The sequence below is a fragment of the Stegodyphus dumicola genome, chromosome X1 (assembly GCF_044657685.1).
Source record: "Stegodyphus dumicola isolate Sdum_Otavi_A_Nest chromosome X1, ASM4465768v1".
Classification (NCBI taxonomy): Eukaryota; Metazoa; Arthropoda; class Arachnida; order Araneae; family Eresidae; genus Stegodyphus; species Stegodyphus dumicola.
Genome location: NC_140780.1, coordinates 25,244,355 through 25,268,124, shown reverse-complemented (window position 1 = coordinate 25,268,124; position 23,770 = coordinate 25,244,355). Strand labels below are relative to the sequence as shown.

At 33.6% G+C, this 23,770-nt stretch overlaps 1 protein-coding gene across 3 annotated transcripts in view; it reads right to left on the bottom strand.

Annotated features, from left to right (window-relative positions):
• LOC118188230 (protein grainyhead-like) overlaps positions 1–23,770 on the bottom strand; it is a 285,114-nt gene that overhangs the window by 214,783 nt on the left and 46,561 nt on the right. For all 3 annotated transcript variants that reach the window (XM_085806975.1, XM_085806973.1, XM_085806974.1), the window contains one exon: positions 19,471–19,740. In XM_085806975.1, coding sequence (XP_085663101.1) covers positions 19,471–19,673 — 203 coding nt within the window. In that variant the 5' untranslated portion in view covers positions 19,674–19,740. The remainder of the gene's footprint in view (positions 1–19,470; positions 19,741–23,770) is intronic.

The window sequence follows — 23,770 nt, the reverse complement described above, 5'->3', positions numbered from 1 at the left end:
TTCCAGTTTAAATTTCGCAGACATAAAAATGTATGTAAGTTTGCTTTTGGAGAAATGGAAATGCAGCATTAATAAGTTTTTATAACAAGGGGGAAAAGTTAAGCGTAGATTAAAAATGTGACAAGAAAAAAATGTCAAAAGTATAAGACATTATTTTTGTAAAAAACGAAAAATGAAAAAGTCAAAAGAAACCAATTAAAATTTGCTTCCGAAATAAAACACAGAAAGGCAAAAATTAAAACGAAAGTTGCATCTGTGAAAATAGGAAAGTAAATAAATAAATAAATAAATAAGCTTATAAAAATAAATATTACTTTTGTAAAATAAAAAGTGAAAAATGGAAAAAACAGTTTTTTAAAATAAAAAGCGGAAAAAAAATTAGACTTGTAAAAATAAATATTCCTTTTTCAAAACAAAAAAGTTAAATATAAAAAAAATTAAAGGAAAAAAGTGAAAAGTAAAAATTATTACTTTTTTAAATAAAAATATGGAAACATTAATTTGAGAAAATTAAAAGTAAATTTGGACTGCAAAAGCAAAAAATATGGAATAAAAAAATGATAAATTTAATTTAGCAAAAAAATGAGAAGAAAAAGAAACCAATGAAAAAATATGATTGTAGGGGAAAAAATAATAAATGAATAAAAAGAGAAACTTAAAAAAAATATGGGAAAAACCTTACATTTAAAGCAACAAAGAATAAATTTAAGGTAATGATTAAAATGTTAAATTAATAAATCCAAAATAAATATATGACCACTTTAAGAACAAACACGCTGACTGGCTGAACTAGAAAGCATACTGTTAGTGAGAAACTGATTGTTTATTTCTTAAGCATTCTTTCACAGCGAAGCTGCCTGGGCACGTTGAAATAGGCTTAGGCTTATGCATAGGAAGACATTCAGCTTGGTAACTACATGGTTGTTTGGCCTTTGTTGCTTTAAATGTAAGGAAAAACCTTACATTTAAAGCAACAAAGAATAAATTTAAGGTAATGATTAAAATGTTAAATTAATAAATCCAAAATAAATATATGACCACTTTAAGAACAAACACGCTGACTGGCTGAACTAGAAAGCATACTGTTAGTGAGAAACTGATTGTTTATTTCTTAAGCATTCTTTCACTGCGAAGCTGCCTGGGCACGTTGAAATAGGCTTGTGCATAGGAAGACATCCAGCTTGGTAACTACATGGTTGTTTGGCCATGGTCAAAGGCTAGGTTTCTGAATCTCTGGCTATGCCTTCGCGATAAAGCGCGCGTCTCCCACACGAGAGGTTGCGGGTCGAGCTTTTTAAAATTCATGAAAAAGGTACTGGTTATTTAAATAAATAATGGACTCAATTAAAAATAATGACATTTTAAATAATTAAAAATAATTAACTCATATTAACAAACTGAAAATACTAAAGGAAAATTAATTGCAATTAATGTCTTCCTGAGCACATGGTTCAAGAGGTCGTTGACCAAAATAAACCTTTGAAAATAGTATTTTCGTTGCCACAAAATAAATATCGAGTATCCTTCAAACACGCCTACTTCACTTCCGGGTAGATCCAAGATGTCAACGTCAGTTCTGGGTGTCACATGATCCAAGTCGGCGTTACTGACGTCTCTTCCGGTTTCCAGACCCCTCTGGATACTACCACGTTCGCCGGCCGTTTAGCTGAGCCTACTGCTTATTTGTTTCCGTTTAGAATACTCAGAAAAAATGCACATGAATCTAAGAAAATCGTGAAAATAATAGTCATAAAATCTCTGGTTACCAGGTATTGAAATTAGATGGAAACGTATTGCTGAATAGAAGCAAAGAAACAGCTCAAACATATCTATATATTCAATTTCTTCAAATACGCTCATTTATTTAAGGCATCAGGACATTCATATTGTTGCGTGCGTACGGGTTCGTTATGAAATGAATGCACAAGTCCGATGAAAAATGAACAAAAATTTATTATTATCACAACAAAAATGCTTAAATTTTCTCAAATTATCATGCAGTATTACAATATCTCACAGTAGTTTTCTTTTAACTACTCAAATGTCAATAGAACGTAATTCAAAACAGCTAAAGAACGCTAATCCGCGAATTCGCTACAATCAACAACAGTAGTTTTCTAAACAACAACAAACTAAGCAACTACTAACTACAAACTGAGATGTTTTCCTCCTTTTATAAGATTTTAAAATCACGCGCTAGAATTTTCCAGCACTTTCTCGAAATCAAAAAGAGATATTTATTTATTTAACGCACGCGCTCTTGTATTTTTAATTTTTCCGGCTTAGCTTTCTTTTAATATTCGTCACGCGCTGCACTGCGCGAGAAATAAAACCATTTAATTTATAATTGAACTAACATTAGCTTTTTAAATACCAAATTCGTAACACTGCCCCCTTCCCAAGGACTGCACGTCCCGGGCAATACAATCCCTGGACAGGAAGCTAAACTTACAACTGTGGCATAAACATTACATTACAATATCAAACAACATGAACAATAAATGCAATAACTAACTTAAACAAATCAAATCAAATACACATTTAAAAAAAACAAAAAGGACCATGATCTGATACTATTTACAATTATTTACATTACGTACTATGGCCATAGTAATGTGCTAACCTGTCGTAAGAGTTCGAAGATTCACGGATCCGAACCTCGACGTGATTCGTGTTCAGCACTGTATATGGACCATCTGAAGGTGACTGTAATTTAGGACTCAGTCCTTTTCGTTGAATCGTGTTCCACAACCACACCTTGTCTCCTTTGTTGGATCTATGTCTAGTAGCTCTTGTGTCGCATCTGGTCTTCATTTTCTCCGTCGCCAAGTTGACTCGCTTTCGTGCAGAACGATGCATCCTCTCAAACCGGGCCTGGGCATCTTGGATGTGTTCCTCAGGCGATGAAGGAGCATCCGTACGGCGATCAAACAGGCGGTCACAAGGCAGACGAAGGTCTCGACCGAAGAGCTTCTGAGATGGAGAATATCTGGTAGTCTGGTGTTTCTTTTCGACCCTAGCATCATTTCGGCTGTTTCTCGAGCTGGTTCTTTCGGACAAAGCGTCGGCATTTCCAGGTGAGGATCCCTTCTTAGGATGGATAGTCATGTCTTCAGATCCTGAAAGCAGTTTGTTGTTTTTCAAGTCTAAGGAAAAATTGTATTTCCTTAAAAAGTCCAATCCGAGTATGCATGGATCTGTAATATCCGCCACATATGCCGTGTGATGGTAGGCGGGACTTCCAAACGTGATGTTTACGTTTAACTTCCCAGTTATGTCGATCTTGTCACCAGACGCAGTCTGAAGGGTAACACAGGATGGCGTCCAAATAAGTTTATCTTTAAACTGTTCAGCTAAATCTTTCCTAATGATGGTAACATTAGCTCCTGTGTCAATGATCATACTGCAAGGAACTCCATCGATATTCCCATTGATGGACAGTCCGTTATTGTTGCCACTCACTGTATAAATTTTAAGAGCTTTAAAACAAGGTTTTTCACTATCTGGCAACCTCCGTTCCTCGATATAGTCACTAATTTGTTTGCTGCGTTGTTGCTGGGAAATGGTCTTATTTTCCGTACCTCGGGGTGTTCTGCAGTTTCTGCGTATGTGGCCTTCAACTCCGCAGTTCCAGCACTTTAGAATTAGTTTCTTTTCACTTCTGTTCCGTCTCAAGCCACTGACTTGTCTGGTAAAATCATCTGCTTTATATTCCGTACCCTGGGGTGTTCTGCAATTCCGCCTTAGGTGACCTTCACTACCACATCTCCAACACCTTAGAGCTACTTTCTTCTCGCTCCTACTCCGTATCAAATCTTCGACTTGTCTGGCTAAATCATCTAAACGAGCCATCAGTTGATCCACTGGCTCATGGACTCGCACAGCTCTAACTGGGTAGCGATCTCTACTAGTTGCTTGCTGGGCTGCCTCGAATTTCATGGCGTACACTAGAGCACTTTTTAAATCTTTTACATCCGCCATTCGTAGAGCTTTCTGTATTTCAGTATCTCGGATGCCGTCGATAAAGTATTGCAAGAACAGGATTTTCCTTGTTTCTGTCGGGCATTCCGAAAAGGCGAGATGGGACAGCCTTTCAACATCCGCGGCGAGCTCCTGAAGTGTTTCGGTAGGCTTCTGTTGACGAGATTTTAATTGGAGCCTGCTGTAGTCTTTTAAACACATCTCCCCAAAGCGCAACTCCAAGGCGCCGGACAGAGCTTCGAAATCTAACCTTTTGTTTTCGGGAAGAGTCTGAAGGATATCCGCTGCGTCGGCTCTTAGAGAAGCGGCGAGATGACAGGCCTTAGCTTGGGAATCCCATCCATTCGCATCCGCCACGATAGAAAATTGTGTCTTATACACCTGCCAGGAGGTCTTCCCATCATATGTGGATAGCTTCAGAGGTGGACGAGCAGGCATTGGTAAGAATTTAAAATCATCACTCCTGCTCCCTGCCGACGCTACGAATTTCTTTAAAGTATCCATTTCTTTGGCAACTGCAGAAACTCTCTCATCAATTTGTTCTTTTACAGAAGAAACTCTTTCTTCTATTTCTTCTTTCACCGAAGAAACTCTTTCTTCAATATGTCCAACTTTATTTTCAACTGCGTCAATTCTGCCTTCCATAGCTTCAAATTTATTTTCTATTATGCAAGTAATTTCTCTTTTCATTTCTTCTTGACCAGCTTGAACGGCTTTCATTTCGTCCTTAACGGATTCCTGGCCCAATTTCATTTCTTCCTTAACGGATTCCTGGCCCAATTTCGTTTCTTCCTTAAATGATGCTTGGCCAGCTTCCATCTTTTCTTGGAATGCAGCAAAAGCACTAATGAGCTGTCTCAATTGTTCTTCCATCGCTCTTGTTATTGGCATTCAAATCCCACTTCTGACACCAAAAATTGTTGCGTGCGTACGGGTTCGTTATGAAATGAATGCACAAGTCCGATGAAAAATGAACAAAAATTTATTATTATCACAACAAAAATGCTTAAATTTTCTCAAATTATCATGCAGTATTACAATATCTCACAGTAGTTTTCTTTTAACTACTCAAATGTCAATAGAACGTAATTCAAAACAGCTAAAGAACGCTAATCCGCGAATTCGCTACAATCAACAACAGTAGTTTTCTAAACAACAACAAACTAAGCAACTACTAACTACAAACTGAGATGTTTTCCTCCTTTTATAAGATTTTAAAATCACGCGCTAGAATTTTCCAGCACTTTCTCGAAATCAAAAAGAGATATTTATTTATTTAACGCACGCGCTCTTGTATTTTTAATTTTTCCGGCTTAGCTTTCTTTTAATATTCGTCACGCGCTGCACTGCGCGAGAAATAAAACCATTTAATTTATAATTGAACTAACATTAGCTTTTTAAATACCAAATTCGTAACAATATATTTTACTAAGCAGCAATAACTAAACTTGAAACATGCATTAGCTTTCGAATTTTTCAGAAAATGTAATACTGAAATGTATGTATTTTTAATTTCAAATAATTCTTAAAAATGTCATTATAGTTGCACTAAACTATCCAAAAATGATACGAATTTAAAGAGAACAACTTTAACATAAAAAACAATTTTATCTTTTAACATAAAAATGGCATTCTTTTATGCTGTGTTCAAATTTTTAAGTGTTTTTTTGTTTTTCTGAAGTTGTTAAAGCTGTAATACTCGTACGTAGTAAAACACTTTATAATTTACTCAAGAATCGTAGTTATTCATTTATGACTTCACTGTAAGCAAATATTTATTGATACGAGTATTATACACTGTTACAAGACTACTTAAGGAGAATATTTTCAAAGCAGCTAGAAATATTAAATTCAAGCGAGAAAAAGGAGGAATAGAGAATAACGTATACAAGGTGTTCAGGAACGCCAGATTGCAGAATATATTTTCTTATTAGCAATGCTACTGGAAAACGAATTCCATTCACTTTCCTAGACGGTTACTGAGGTTATTTATAGCATTTGAAAAAAGAATTCAGGAAACAGATATAAAACAAAAAGTTGTTCGGTTGACTTAATGGTTCTATCTTCGTAAAACAGAATCCGTTATCAAATTTGTAAATGATGCCTTGTAAGTATTTATTGAGCTTATCTCTGAAACTTTTTCATATAATGGTGTGAAATACTTTTAGTTCATTATAGCTTAGTGAATAATTAATTGGTTCAGTTTTTGTTTTGTGAAAATTGTATAAAAAGTTAGATTTTATTCCAGAGAACCAACTCAATATTATTATTATTATTACGTGGGCAGCGATTTGGCACTATACAGAAAGGGAAGGATGCCCCTTGGAGGATGTGCTAAGGGAAACTGGCTCGTATCTAAGTCAGACATGAGGAAAACCACGAAAACGCCCTTGCAGCCAGGCCCTTCCCCTGGACTCGAACCTCGAACCGAAATACTAGGGTTCATTGCCTTTTGCTGCTCGACCACTGGTGGGCATCAACTCAGTATTGAAAGGATTTTCATAAAATTCTCCACATTATTGTAAGAAATTTTGTTTTTGAACTTATGTCTAGGATCGATGTTCAATGAAATTAATCTCCTGATCACCGTCTTCGAGCACAGTATAGTAAACAAATCAAATAAATGTAATTTTTTACTTTCTGTTAATTACAAACTAAAAGGCTGAAATGCATAAAAATGATACTACCGATGGTGTACATATTTGAATGTCTTCATCTATTGCAAACTGATATCGAAGGATATCCTGTTATTAAAAAAGGTGAATTCTTTTAAACTGATGCATATTTGTATAAAATTTGGTATGAATTGTAAAAATATGCAAACAGTTTGATTGATAAGAACTAAATTTTTATGCAGAACACAAGTTTATGAATACACTTTGATAAAGTTAAACTCGAAGGGAGTTGCTCTGTTATTACTCCACGTAATTATTGCCACAGGAACATTTATGAGATTTCGCAAGTTATAGTAGTGAAGAGTCGCACTTTCCAAGGTGGTATTCAAATTTTGGGATAATTAAGTTTAAAAAGATTATAATAAACACTTTCCTTAAAAGGAAGAGTCCACAAACGTTGAGGTGAGGTTAGCCCCCAACTTCATAAATCTGCTGTTACTTATCACTGTGCGTACACTAATTTATTTAAGAATGGGCCAGCGTGGTGGGGATAAGTAACAGACTTGACGCAGATGAACACTAACAAGGCAACAAATCTAAAAAAATTTCAAAGTTTTTATGTGTGCTATACAACACGGCCGTGCATTAGGTGACGAAATAGCTAGACATGGTTATATGCTAGACATATATTACAGCTAGACATATGTAATGTGGATTATACTTTTATGCTGTTATTATACTATAACATAACACTGAATTCTCAATTATTACCAAAAAACGGAAAATTTTATTACAGCAGATGATCACAATTCAGTTGAGTAGGCTACCATTTCACAGCAAGTTTATTTATGCTATCTGACGAGCGTATAGTTGATTTTATGGGAAATTGCATTACTCAGCAGCATAAAACTTGATTTCAGAGGCTTTGGAATCAGAGATATTTTTTTAGCCTAAGGTTAATTTATAAAGCGGTTTCAAACACGGGCTTCAAAGCAGCTACAGAATTTTAAAATCGAAAGCTGTAAGATCCGCCCATCTATGTCAAAGTGCAAAACGACCATTTAGAATTCGACTCACGACTTTATAAACAGAGGTACATACACGAATTGCGTAGAGCGGAAATTGGGTAACCACGTCTTGCAAAGTCTACTGTACTTCTTGAAAGCTTGGTCACCAAACCTTGACCTCTACCTGAGTGCAGAGGAATGAAGCTAAAAAAAGTTGGAAAAGGAAATATTGAGAGAAAGGACTGTCTTTATCTCCTAGACTGGTCTACAGAAGTAGGTAAACGTAGTAATGATGAATAGTATCAGAGGCAGATTTGTAGCATCTATTTCCATTTCAAGGTTAAACCAAAACAAAAAATGAGCGGCAAATACTGACTCACGTGTCTAAAAAGAAGGAGGAGGATTGCAAAATAGATTCTTAAATAAATTTATGATTATAGTTTTCAGGAAAGATGGTGACGGAAAATATTAACGTTCCATTTTTTTTTTTTTTTTTTTTTTTTTTTTTTCCAATAGCATGAGTATTAATTTTCGCAGACGAGATCTTTATAACTGTTTTTTTTTTTTTTTTTTTTTTTTTTTTTTTTTTTTTTTGTGTGTGTGTGTGTCTAAAACGTTTCCTGAAATAAATAGAATTTGAAGGTTATTCGATATAAAGGAAATATTTTACGTTTGGATATCTCACATACATTTTACAGTAACCCCTTAGGTAGCAGTTCCATTTTAATATTTTTTAGAAGGCACAGTCTCCTATTTCTTATTAAGTTGTCGATTATTTCGCCTGCGAAAAGCAGATTGAAAATCTGCAAAGACTCTTCTTTGTGGCTCAAAACTTTCTGATCCCGAATCGTTGGACAAAATAGAAATTTTACAAGTGCAATTTATTGCTTTACTTCTGTGAAAATTTATCATCCATATACATTCATACACAGAAACTGACTTTCATTAATTTCATCCTATCATGTCACTAAAAACCTAGAAATAAATAATGTAATTTAAAAACTTAAAGAGTCTTTCTTTACTTTATAAGGTATTTCTCCCGCCTTCTTAGCATACCTTCGTAGTGTAGTGGTCAGCACGCTCGACGCGTATTCGAGAGGCCCGTGGCTCGAGTCCCGGCGAGAGCATTGCTCATTTTCCACATCTCCTGCTTCGAAATTACCTAATGTCTCTACAGTGACACCCGAACTAAAAAAGGGTGGTGGATAATGGTTCTCCACCACCAGGATTTGGCGATTGGCTCCCCTAATCCCCAGTCGCCCTTTAAAAGGAGAAGTATATAAGGTATTTCTCCCGCCTTCTTAGCATGCCTTCGTAGTGTAGTGGTCAGCACGCTCGGCACGTATTCAAGAGGCCCGTGGTTCGAGTCCCGGCAAAAGCGTTGCTCATTTTTCATATCTCTTGCTTTCAAAAAATATCTAAAGTCTCTACAACTTCCCAAATTGAAAATGATTATACACTTTTGAAAACTTAAAAGCCTGCAAGCAAGAGGTAGGAAACATACAAGGTAACAGATATGACATGAAAAACATCTCTCCTCTGTGAATAAACCAACTAAAATTTTTCATTTCAGAATGAAAGAAAACTTGGTAATAGTGTTAAAATAATATAGAAAAATGCTATCATGATTTGAATTCTGGTAATACTGAATTTTATTTCAACCGGACTTCTCCCATTGTTGGAATTAGATTATACAAGTGAAATTTAGTTTTCTTATGAATGCACAAATGTTACACAAAGCAGTGAAAGTGTGTTGATGGCGCTTTGTTGAAGAAATAAGAAAGAAAAGTGTGGTTGAGGGATAAGGATATAGGTATCTGAGTGGCATCGGCTTTAATAACCGCACTTAGCCTTTGTAATATTAAAGTTTAGGGATATTAAAAAAAATCGACCCCGGGGGGGATGAAATTGAAAGAACGAAAGCAACTGTATCAAGATCACTGTGTGTTAATGAAAGTGGGTGTTCCAACTGAAGGTTAGTCTGCAGCTGACATGGAATAGGCGTAGCTTCCTGTTTCCGAAGTTCTTCAACGTTCTCATTAAAAGCCTGAAGTTAAACTCAATTATTCAATTGTTGACACAAATTCTACTTATTTTCTCTTTTAATTTTTAAAAATTAAGACTTTTTTAAACTATACTTTTGAGGATTTCTTGCTAATTAAATTTATTTATAAAAAAATCAATGGGAAACGATTAGCATCTCTCTCGGGAGGAGAAAATTAATTTTAAAAACGATGAAGATAGAGTACTGTTATTCTGATTGAAATAATGATTCAAGTAGCAAAACGATCACACGACTGACGTCGTTTCAGAGTTGTTTGCTTTTATCATCTGTGCTAATGGGTCAGGTTCATTGACTCCAGATGCTGAGATAGTTCTGCTATCTGAGTTCAATTCAAAGTCCTTTACTGTAACAAGAATAAGAATATGTGTATGCCTTACTTTAAATAAATACTTTTCCAATTGAAACGTGTAATATTTTTTTCTTAAGTGCAGGGTTTTCAAACATCCATGCCTTCTTCGGTATTCGAGCCCGGACCTTTCGGTATCACAGTCAGCATCCCCTAATCACTATACCTTTTGGGCGGCGCATAGAAAGTAATTTATTTCTTTTAATTCCTCAAAAACTATTTCTCGTCATGATTTTTCTTCCCACAATTTCTATGAATTTGTTCTCAATACTATAAACAATTAGTAATCGAATCATACAATAGAATCAAAGATAAACCATAGATCTAAAAACAGAAGGCATTCAAAGAATAGGGGGATAATATTTTAAAATGTCAAAAAGTATTTGACTTCTTATAAGTTCAACTAATTAAAAATTAAGTTTCAAATGTCCTCCATTTCCTGTCAACATTCATCACATATGGCTAGTAACAATTGAGGTGGGCTTTACACCTATAGATTAAACACGCATTAATAATGCAATAAGAGTTTTTCAACAGTGTTTGAAAAATTCATTGGTTTTAAATACGTGATAAGAATTTAAAAGAATTATGATGAATCATGCGTTGTAGGAAAAGAGAAAGCAATATGTTTTTTTCAGATTATACTGTACAGTGGGCTTCTGAGACTCAGCTGGCGCGGTATAACCAAATAAGCACCCCCCCCCCCAAAAAAAAAAATCACTGATGTACGTTATTGTGAAAATTTGAATTCTGGCATGACAGGGAAATGTTACAGCTTTATAATTTTACATTTTTAGTTTCTTTAGTTGCAAATGTAATAGCTAAAAATTAATTAAGTAATAAACAAAATTAATTAAAAAGCAAAAATCAAAAATTTTTCAAAAAATAAAATTACAAAAGGTGTCTTCCAAAAAGTCTGCTGATCCCCTTCCTCTTTCCTCTAGCTATACTTACAACTTACAACTCAGTGTTCTGCGCATTAGCCATTACATGATATAAAGAAGACATGATATAAAACTTCTCCATTTCTTTAAAAGAATATGCTTAGAATTCAGATGTTCAGCTCTTCCGCTTCAGCTGGGATGTTCATCATTCTCTCCTGCACTTGCTATACCCCTTTGCATCAACTGACGAACTTTTTGTTTTTATATGGATTACTTAATTCATGGAAATGCATAGATACATTAAAAATTTAATTGTAAATGTCTCATTGTATAAAACTTCAAAATTCATTAAAAACTTCAAGAAACTGAAATTGTACTTTCTTATTTCTGATTTAGATTTCAGTTTTTGAAATGATTTCAAGTAGAACACACAGCGTAGAATAAGTTTAGAAAATCTGATAAACTTATGCGCGTTAACCTCAATGTACCGTTGACGACTAAATACATTTCTGTATCGATTTTCTACGGAATTGTATTTTTATAAGTGTGTTTATCTTTGTAAATGAACGTATTACTTTTCTCAAGCCCTGAAAATTACTTTGATTCAGGTTGTTTTTGCTTTTGTACACTCACAGATATTTTGATGCATATAACCACCTGTGTTGGTGAAAACTCTCTGAATGCAAACAAGTCAAGAAAGTTTAAAGGGGCAGTGCTGTTATCATATCTGCAGGCAGACGAGTAGATAAGCTTTGTTAAAGAGGATAAAAATATTATTAATTTTGTCCCGCTCATAATCACCGTAATCACCACCATCATCATTATCATTGTTATTTTAACGTAATGAAAGTATTCTTTGAAATGGTTCTCGAAGAAAGCAGTATTTTGGCTGGAGTTAAAGAGTCTTGCGCAGTTTATCTTCAGATAAAAACTGCGAAAAAATAAATTTGCGCATGCAATGACTTTTTGACTTTTCTACTTCCTCTCTTAAGTTGCGTCAAATTAAAGTTTAGCATAAAAGTCCCCTTATTTTGGTCGTAAGGCATAATTGCTCAAGAGGCAATTTTATGAAATAAAGTTTAAAGTTAATTCTTGTAAACTTGTCACAGATTCTTTTAATGTAATTTATGAGCAGTGTAAATATATTTAATTTTTCAGCGAACTGGTTCAGCGAAATAAACAGAAGCAGCAGAAAAATTGCTTTACAAAAGCCCCATTTGATAACGATATTTTTTTTAAAAGTAAACAGTTATAGTGAAAAAGTACCACGATTGGAATATTGCTTTACATTCTAATCAAAATAGAATGGGCGAAGGATGCAATATTTCGGTAGGCTAATTTGTGTTATTGAATATTAATTATAAATTAATTATGAAAAATATTAATTATAAAAAGTCACCCATTGGAAAGAGTGATTGGTTGGTTAAATTTGGTGAAGTACATACATGAAGGATATCTGCCTAAGATAGGGCGTGCTTTCATGAAGAACTTTTTGAGAGAAACTTGTTCGTCTTCTGTTAAAGTGGGGGAAATTCACGAAAGCTTTATACTGTCAATCTGTTCAGCCACCAGGAGCCAATGCTTAACTGCTTAACTGTTAAACAACGACTTTCAAACAGGCATCAATTTAATTTTTAATACATATTTCAATTTAAGGGCAAGATAAAATGAAGTTTCAACATCATGCAAAAGCCAAATATATATACACCTTAGTATTTATTGGATTAAATTAAATAAAACGTGCATGTTGAAATGTATATAAAGGGAACATTTAATTTTTAGAAAATATTTAATTTTTTCCTCTGAATTAAAAATCTGTAATCTGATATTATTAATGATAATGTATTAATAACAATAATTTATAATCTGTATTTAATATGTGTTACTCTAATATTCAATATGTAACTTTGAATTTAGAGAGCACATTGCTTTGGAAAATAACAATTAGCATGCCTATCTTTTTTTGAACTAGAAATTTTAGGTGGTGGTCGACCTCACAGCGAATGAAGCAGTGCGGATGTCGTATGCCTGACGTAAAGGATGACGTAATGATAACTGCAGGCGCGGTCATTGAGATTAACCCAATGCGATTTCCAGCTGCAATATTGGCAGTTCATACTCGGTTTCTACCCTCAGGGCAAGGCGTGGTCTCTAATGTCAAACGAATGAATGCTCCAATAATTGGCGTTCTTTCCCACCCACTTTTACATGAGAGCAGATCACAGAGGACTCCACCCACATATCGTCACCCCTTATCTACCAATCAGCGCCCACAGTTATGAACTACGTGCGTGGGTAGTCATTCATTTTACACTTTTTTATCGTTTGAAACATTCAAGGCTAATAACCTAAGCCTCATTTTGACTAAGTCGACCCATTACGAAAGTACTTAAAATATAAACTGGAAAACTAATTGCTTTCCTATAGTCTCGGCTAGCAGGATTTTCAGTCGGAAGATTTGAATATCCTGCTGCATTTGCTTGCGCATCTTTCAGACTAAAATCATTATGTAGTGAATTTCATTGCAAGTCGCATGAGATGACACGTAATACCTCTCTCTGCCCTAATTTTGCAGTTTACTGGAAATAAAATGTCTGCGGCATACAAAGTACAAGTGAAATTTTACTTTCGCGTAGTATTTTTTTTAAACTACTTTGAAGAAAAACCTGTTCTAGGAGTTTGTTGTTTTCAGTTCGCAACGGCAAAAAAAAAAAAAAAAAAAAAAAAAATAAATAAATAAATAAATAAATCCTGCTTTAAAGTTATTTTTACTACAGTATTATAGAAGTGTTACTCAATACCGTTTTAGCCTGGGTCGAACTACCAGCGTTCAGTGACTTTACTGCTCGGGTCATTGGTGGGCTACTTTATATCATGAGTGTCATGAATAAAATAGGTGCCTCCTCTGGCGCTTTACTATAAAAGCTCTACCGCAGAATCTAAAATTTGCGTTCATCGTAGTTCATTCGAAAGGAAAACGCTAGGCAATGCAATTTTATAGTAACATACAGATAGGAGACGTCTATACGCAGGATTTTTTAAAAAATTTTTAATTTTTAATTTTATTTTATTTTATTTATTTATTTTGTAAACGATAATATACGTTTAATATAGGCAAAAAAGCAACCTTAGTTTGGTATAGAATTTGAATCAATCTCTGTCAGTTTCGAGGACGATCAGTTAGAGGTCCTTCTTTTTCAGGAATAAAATTTATATTTTGATATTCTTCTGTTTTCAACATTTTACGTTTAACAACGTTCAACTTCCAAAATAGAAATTCCTTTTGATCTGAGCATTGATTTCATTCGACAGTAAAAGTTTGTATTTATGATACGGCAGCACTAGACACTATTTTTATTTAAGTTGCGGGTTTTACATATATATATTTTTAATTCCTCAAATGCCTGCCCCTTTTTTAATGTTAAACTCTTAGAGGGGTTAAGACTATATATCATTTTCAAGAACGTTTTCTCAAAATCGATTTCTCTTGCTTTTTTTTTTTTTTCTTTTCTTTTTAATCGAAAATTTTGAAAGAAATCTGCCGCGTCTGAAAGTCTGTAAAATATATTGCTAAAAATTAAATTGGAGAGGGGGTATTTGTTGTTAAATTATTATTATTATGCCCCAAGGTATATAATATGTATAGTGTTGTTAATACTGATTACAGTAATGGTGCAAATGTTTATAAAAAATTATCAATTTATTATATATTGTAAATCTCATGAATTAAATACCTTTTTTCATAATACATATACAAATTATGAATGAAAAACGTCTCTTTGGTAGCTTGTTTATTTATTATATTGAATTTTTTAATCCGAAATAATCTTCTTGCTTAAGATTATTGCCGCATATCGTATTAAGATTATCCCCTGATTTAGTATCATTCCCCTCATTGATAATCAATTCCTTCTAAAGTTCTTCAAGTGTGTCTCACTCAAAACACCACTCTGTAAAAACTGATCTTTAGTGTATGACTTCCCCGTAAGAATTTGCGAATACCTTCAAATTTCAGTCCTCCAGAAGATTTTCACTTTCGCATATTCGTTGGAAACATTTATGGCTCTTCTTCGTCTCATTAAACTGTAGACAAATCTTCTTCAATTCGGTGAGCGAAGTCTTGCTATAAATTCAGTGTAAGAATTCATAGTCAATATCTTTCTTTCCACTTACAACATACAAAACTTTGTTGAAAGTTACTATGTTGTAAAATAAAATAAAAGCAGTCTTCAGTTTTCGCATAAACTCGCGTTTCCACATTTTTGAAGACGTACTCTTGGGATGTTGGACAGTTTCTTAATTCATTGCTAAGTGGTACAGACTATTATTTTTCTCGGTGCGGGAAGCGTGAAACACTAACTGTGCCCCCGCAGTGATTCGAAACACGGATCTTTCCGTTACAATTTGGATACGTTAACCATTTATAGTACGAGCGTACGGATGAGGGAAATGAGATAATTCCTTACAAAGTTACATGAAAAAAAACCTGTATCGTTATGATATACAGGAAACATCATTTTGTTAGAAGAAAAATTCATCGGAAGCACAACCTACATTCATTAAATTCCAAAAAGGTTTTGGGGTCCAATTTCTGAATTTTTGATAATTTTCCAAAATCACCAAACAGCGTAAACAAGGTAATACACTTCCGAAAGAAATAAGGTCATTACATATGCAATTACAGATGCAATACAAAGTTAATTTTTTAATTAGGAGCTCTAAATTTTTCCGACTTTCGTGATTATTTTCTCCTTTGAAAATATGGACTTGTGGCTGTGTCATCTAAGACGACAGAACTTTTCAAACTGTATATAAAGACGTCTCGGTGGGTCGATATTCTCTTGTTTGAGGATGCACGAAACTTTTGTAAACGCTTATAATGTATCACATAATACTATTAAATACTGCATAAATTAATTTGCTGAAGGCAAAATAAAGAAATTTGTATTGTTGAAAGTTGCTCAGCGATTCGCAGAAGACCTTTAAACACAAAAGGGTCTGGCAGGCTAAAAACTGTTGAGATTCCTCCCTCTTATGAATTAAACTGAAACAATTCTAGCCTCAGTATACTGCAAAAAAGAAAAGGTAATTAATTTGTGAGAGAAAAAAACCTGACTGAGTAATATTATGACTGACTGAGTAATGTAAACCTGACTGAGTAAAAAATAGACTGAGTAATGTAAACCTGACTGAGTAAAAAATAGACTGAGTAATGTTAACCTGACTGAGTAAAAAATGGACTGAGTAATGTAAACCTGACTGTGTAAAAACTGGACTGAGTAATGTAAACCTGACTGAGTAAAAAATAGACTGAGTAATGTAAACCTGACTGAGTAAAAAATAGACTGAGTAATGTTTTTGCCTAAGCAGATGAATGATGTTACACATATAAAAATCCATGAGAATCCTGCTAGGCCGTTAACTGTTCCAAACCCGTAAAGCTGGGAATGTGCGTACTGAAATTCAATGAATTTGCGTATATTTCTGACTGGGCAGAGATTAAATTGTGTGCATAGAAAGATTTTTAATTTATGCAAGAAACACCAGTAAATCTCATTTAAAAAGTGAGTCTAGGAGGAATAAACTTTATAAAAGCAGAACTAAGCAAAGAAACAAATCCAATGGCTCAGACGAAACTCATTTAAAATACTTTCTCCAATGTAATTAAAATTGATCTCATTGTGAGCTTTCCTTTTTTTTTTTTTTTTTTTTTTTTTTCCGCGGGGAAGGAAATCACTAATTAAACACAGATATCAGTACAAAATTTGCAACATTACCCTTGGGGTACAAGAAGACAGCAAAAAGGTCACAGATTGTTAAAATTAACAACCTACTTTCTCAAGGATCGCGTTATTGAAGTGATGGGGTCGATGAAGTGTCATTTAAAACAGCAATTTCATGTTTTCATGCAAGTCAATGTTTGAGAGAATATCACTATTCTAAGCTTCATTTCATATTATCATAATAAAGAGCATGTGTGTCATAAATTAATACAATAATATACAATTACGATTAAAGGCAAAACTGTAAAATTAATAACGGGGTTCACAGAGAAATCCCAAACAATAAAAGTGTAGGCTATGCTTCTGTTTTAGAGCCAAGAGGTCAGCATAAAAAATGAAAAAAATTAGTCATAAAACGAGAAATTAATTACATGTCATAAAATGGATAAGTAATCATGAGTCATAAAAGAGAAAGAAAGACTTACACAGCAAGTTATAAAGTTAATAAATAATTTACAGTAAAGCGAATAGCAACTTCTACACAACTAATATATATATATTCGTACTGTATTTATATACATACACATATATATTAGCGCCAGTCATAGGCTTATTAATTTACCCATAATTACTTTTATTTAGAATGTATATCTCAAAATAGTCCAAAAAGAATTTAAAAAAATGATTTTTTAATAAAGCAGAGACGAATTTGTGCATATGCTGCTAGGCCAAAAATAATAAAAATTAAAAAGGAACTAAAATGAAAAACTATTTTTTCTTCTTTATGAACTCCCTAACCAATTTCTCCTCCAGGAAAGGAATTGCCAAAAGGAGTACATTAAAATTAAAAGAAACTTCAATTATGTAAACTAAACTGAAAATAATACAAAATAAAAAAAAAAAAATAATAAAATTGACTCATATATATATTAAGGTGGCCGGCGAAAACATTGCGGATGAAAACGTCACGGAGAAAACAACGCAAGGCGAAAACGTCGTGGTACAAAACGTGGGAGAAAAGAAAGCAAAGAGAAAATATACATAAAAAATATGTCAACAAAAAAAAATTTAAAAAAAGACTAAATACCAAAAAACAATTAATACGAAAAAACTGTATTTACATCAAGCGCCATCCACTACAAGTTTAAAAAAATGTATTTATAAAAATGTATTTGAACTTGAGTGGATGAATAAAGAGTATTTTATTAACGATTGAAAATTTGAACAAGATATAGGGAGAGTGTGAGTTAATAATAGGAGTTTAAAAAAAAAGGCTTAGTGGACATTTTAACTTCATGCATTTCATTTTACGTGTAAGTTGAGCCAAAAGGCGCCTTTAATGGAATGGAATGGAATTTGCATCGCAATGAATTTTAAAATAAAGAATCTGAAGTTAATCAGTCATTCATTTCTAAATTTTCAGTTTATTGGCCTTCTGGGAGGTCTGTCTTCGTTACAAAAAAAGGCTGAAAATACCTTGAACTCTATTTGATCAATTACCTATGTTTAAATGTTCAGTGAATGGAAAGGAAACATGTTTTGTTCATCACATGCTTAAAGTCTGAAACTGATCTTTAAAATAATTAACTGCCACTACTCCTGCTTATTTTGAAACTTTTGTCAGCATCATGTCACGTGATAAACACCGACAACTGACTCATTATAAGAACGGAAGGAAAAGAAAGTCTGCCCTAAAGCCTTATTTTTTACTTTTCTGAGAAGCGAATTGAATCCCACATTTTAAAGTTTATCTCTTCAAGATTAATACTCCTACTTGCTTTAATTTTCTTCTGCAGTTTTAAAGTTTTGTTAAAATTCATCGCATGAAGTTTTGAAATGATCTTAAAAGAGTGTTTTTAAAAATGCAAAGAAACTAATGTCTCAGCAATGAATTTCATATAAAACTCGCTATGATGTTAAGGTTATATAGCTTTACAGCTTTCGTTATTTACTACAACTCTCTGCAATTACTATCTCTGCAAAAGTGTAACAGGGAGAACTGCATTACCCTTTAGGTTTGAAAAAAATGACATTTTTAAGCTATTCTTTAGAATGAGCTTTTATTCCTATGCAGAAAAGCATTCCATTCTTGAGAACCAGTAACAAACCGCTTTTTATATGCTAAAAATTCAGCGGAAAATTGTCGAAATTTTTTTAATACCACAGATTCCTTTAATATTGGAAAAAGCGGCCTGCACGCTAGAAATCGGTGTTAAAATTTACATATCATGCCAACACCAGTTCATAATATAATTCTTATTTTTATTTCGTTTTTAGTGCAGACTTTGTACTTAATATGCGAACATATTTTATTTCTACACATAAGTGTTTTCTTAGCATCTTACATCTTAGCACATTTTGTTGAATTTTACGCGAAGAAACATTCCTATTTTTTAAATAAATTTATAGTTACAGTTTCATTTACAATTCTACTTTTAGGTAAAACTGCATCAATTTAGGCACTTACTGTGTTTTTATGCATTTTCGTTGAAATTCTACAGCCGAAATTCATAATGAGCAAATAACTTTTCAAGCACTATGCCCCATATTTTACGTATGCATCAAAAGCTTACAAAAGGTTTATCAAATTAGGGAAAACAGTAAGCTTTCAAAGCTTTAATGATGGCATAAAATTTTAGCACTGTAAGCTCAAATTTATAGAACCAATCATTTAGATTTTAAACGAAGTCACCATGAAGTATATCTATCTTTTAATGAGAATTTATGATTCTTTCGATAAAATTCCTAAAATTTAATTGAACCCTGATGGCAAAATAACTTATTTGACAGAGCTGGAATCAATTTCGCAAATATTTTGTAAAACATTTGTGATTAGAGATGATACTTACGTCCAAAAGTCGGGTAGGGCTCCATATTTATCCACAATAGCTTTATCCATTTTCTCCAGGGGCAGTTTGTAATATTCACATAGAAGTCCCATAGCAGAGTTCTGTTCCTCGGATCCTGAACCTCCGATATTCAACATGGCAGTTGTGGCAGCGGTTAAAGGGTGGTCATAGAACGCTCTCCAACTCTCTTCGCCATCGAGCATATCAAGGACTCGATCTGAGTCTGAAGGGGCGCTTGACGCAAGTTCTTCAACAATTTCTTTATTCTTCCTGAAATAAAAAAAAAAAAAAGCTTTCTCTAAATAATACATTTAAATGAGATATTAAAATACATAAATATTGCTACGAAATGTACAGGCGCGGTGAGATAGCTTCCCCGCAAAGCAGTTTTAGGGTTGCCATAAAAATGGCAAGGAAAGGCAGGGTTGCCACATTTGGCGAGAAATCGCCCATTTGGCGGCAAAATTGGCGATATACTATGGACGAATGGAGAACTTTCTGGAACGTATTCTTACCGGTTTAGCCCAGAATGTTCTCTAACACAAGCAGAAAGCTATATAAACCCTGCTGGTCCGCAGTCAGTCAGTGTGTGTGCCTCGTCTAGCGAGCTGATAGTCAGTCATTGAGCGAGTGTCTCGAAGTCTAGCGCCGAGTTGGTCATCGAGTGCATCGAGAGAGTCTTTTAGTGCATCGCGAATTAGTCCATCGCCGAGTTTTGTCTTAGACTGTGCTGAGTCGAGAGCTATACTCTTGTGTATCGTCGAGTGCATCGCGAGTTGTAGCGTGGAGAGTCTCGAGAGTACGTGGAGTTCCGAGAACGACCGAGCAGAGTTGAGAGCTGTACTCCTGAATTCAGAGTCGGTTGCTTTGCAGGAAGCTGTCTCCACCGTGATAGCCTGACAGTGTGAAGGCTGTGTCGCTGATCGTGTCAACGTGTTTACAGTAGATTTTCGACGACTGTAAAACGTGACTTTAAAGCTGTCCTGATCAGTATTGGTAAATAAAGTGTGTTTCGATACTTCATCGAGTGTCGTCATTATTCACTCCAAATCAACACGAACCCGTATCTTAACGTGAAGAGGAAGAGAAATAATGCAACAGCTGGTGTCAGAAGAAGAGAAAAACGTAACAATATGTTTGAAATCCAATGCTGTTGCATCACTAAGTCAGCTGCAAGAAGCAAAAATGAGGTGGGCAAAACTTTCACTTGTTTGCATACAGCATAATTAAATTTAAGTTAGTAGTATTAATTATTTACTGAGGTTTGTGTTCACAGCATATCTTTTCTTGTTTTAATCATGAAAAGTGACTAAGACCTCAACGTCTTAATCCGCTGTAAAATAATAATGAGAAGCTATATTTTGAGATCAGAAAGCTTTCAAGCTCTAAAACAATTCCTAACTTTACCGATTCTTCATCGCACTTTTTCAAATTTTGTCTTTTTGAAGCAAGTTGTAACTTAGAATTATTTGAAAGAGAAGTTTTATCAGCAGTGCTTGGTTACAACTTGGACGTACTTGACTTGAACTTAGGGCCTGTTCCTAAAATAATTTTATAATTACCCATAATGTTCTTAAAAACAAAGAAAGGAGACGCTGAAGTTTATGAAACAACGCTGTGCCTAGGATCCTTAGCTATTTTAATAAGGCCCGAATCAGGGAGACTGTTTTCAATCCCAAGCATCTGATATTCGTTATTTAGCTCTATAAATGTATATTTCCCATCCCTCTCAGTTGTACAATTAATTTTTTTCTACTTAATTGTTAATTATAAAAATTATAAGTGCACTAAATAGTATAATCTAGAATATAAAATGCAATTATTAATTATGATAATATGCAAAACAATATCGAAATGTTAATATATTATAAAGTTTATATTTCAATTGCAGGAGATCGAGAGGGGAAACTAATTAGTTTGACAGTAAAAGCTCTTAAAATACAGAGATTTCCAAAGTGTGAGTGGCCAGACAAGTGTGGTTGCAGCAGCTTTCGAATAATTGTTTTATTATATAGTTAAGAATATTGGTTTTTATTATTAATTAATTTAAAAACATTAGATGATTTTAATAATTACGTGTATTTTATCGTTACTATTTAGTTATAATAGTGTTTTCTTGTAAGACTTTCTTTTCGCTCTTACATCTTTTTCGAAACGATTATGTAAGTGGGTCGTAATGCTAAAAGTCTGGGTAGCATTGCTCCAATAGATAATTGAAAAACAGAGAGAAATGTTTCACTACGATTTGGTTTGCCTCTAATAACAATGAGGTTTACATTTTCATGCCATTGGGTGGATATACATTCTGGTTATTTTCAAAAGTGCGAGTGAGATTTATCTGATTTCCTCACCTAGAACAACTTAGTCATTGAAATTAAGATAACGCGTGTGTCTTTTATACCGACGACTCAATTCACTAACTTACTTTTATTTTATTTATTTATTCAATTATTTGTTAGAACTCCAGCTTTGGTTTGAAAATGGCTTTTCGATCTTTTGAGATGAAATTATAGAAGCTTTTGTACTATTAATATCTATGGGGGATTTAGACTTTGGCTTAAGAGTTTGTTACTGGAACATTTTTATTTTTTTCTCACCTCTTAAAAGTCCTTTTGATTTCAACTTGAAAAGGAACTGAGACTGAATTAAACTTTTAAGCGTTTACAAATTAATTACTCCTAAATCTGAACATAATCATTGTTAAATACTTAATATAATGTAAGTAAACTTTTTAACTAGCCGGGCTGCTATTAGCGATTTCATGCTATAAAATAAGACTGAGAAAGCTGCCATTTAAGATTTTTTTCGTATTTCTTATGTTCGTATTATATACTACATGACTTGTTTATAGTGTCTGTTTTATAGTTTACATCTTTAATATTATCGTCATTTCTAATCTAGTGGTATCCTCATGTATATAACCTGGGATCTTAGGTACTACACCTGAATTTAGAAATTATAAGTATTTTATATTCTTTTTTTACTGAAAAAGCTTGCAGAGAAGTTACAGATGCTAGTTCGTATAAATAAGACGAAACGTTAGGGCCGACTCTAGAGTTGGTGCAATCGATGCGGCCGCATAGGGCAGCCGAATTTAGGGGTGGCAAAATTTTTAGAATTTAGAGAAGCATCGATTAGCAAAATTTAGCGATGGGAAAATTTTTAGAGTTTAGGTACTGTGGTTAGAGTTTAGGTATTAGTGGACAGGAGGCACCGGGCAGCAAATTTATGACTAGCACACCTTGCACCGAGCTGCAGAATGCTTAACAGCAGCCTTGTGAGATGCGACGTGGGGGAAAATCGGGATAGTTTTACAAGGATACTTTTAAAGATTAAAATGTATGAATAATTCCACTGACAACAATATATAATAAAATATGCTACTTGAAATTACGACATTACAATTTTCTCTTAAATATTTATATGATTTTACTCTAATTTACGAATTAAGTTTCATCATTCAGTTTCCCAAACCGCGGTTTCAAGGGAAACTAATTTCTAAGAACACAAAAATGTTATATAATTTTACAGAAATAACTGATTTAACGGAATGCATGTTTACGAAAACATCAGGTGACATTCCAGAAAAATTCAAACAAAAATTATGATCTAATTTTCCACTTTGGGACATTAAAAGAAACTTCCTGAAAAGTCTAAATAGACTTGATTTGGACACTTTGGAATCTAGACTTGATTGATTTAAAATCGTTCCTTTAACATTTTTTAAATATGCAGTATTTATTCATTTATATTTCGTAACTTCTTAGTCCCCTTCTACTGACAATAAGTATTCGTTAAAAATTAATGAAGCTGCTATAATTCTCAATTTTAACTAAAAATGGTGCTTCTTCTTTCTTATGTAGTTAAATTTATTAATATAGCCTTCAATGCACAAGAATATTAATGTGATTTGGTGTTTTTATTTTTAGACTTTGTAGCCTTTTTGATAGGAGGCATTGGTATTAAATTTGTTTTAAATGCAAATAAAAAAATAGTATTTGTTACAAATGTAAATTCAATTACGATGACGTACTTTTTGCTTTTAACTTTAGTTTTTGAAACACTATTTTTAACCAACATATATGTATTTATTTATTTCCGAAATGAAGTCATTGATAATTCTTAAAGACGTTCGAATTCACCTTGACCTGCAAAGGAAGGCTGCATTGTCCACGCCTAAAAAATAATTGTATCTTTTTCTGGAGTAGCAAGCAAGCAAAACAGTTTTCCATTAACAGCTTGTGCCTATTACACAAGAATTTTCTCTGAAATATGAAAATAAAAAATATAAAAACATTGT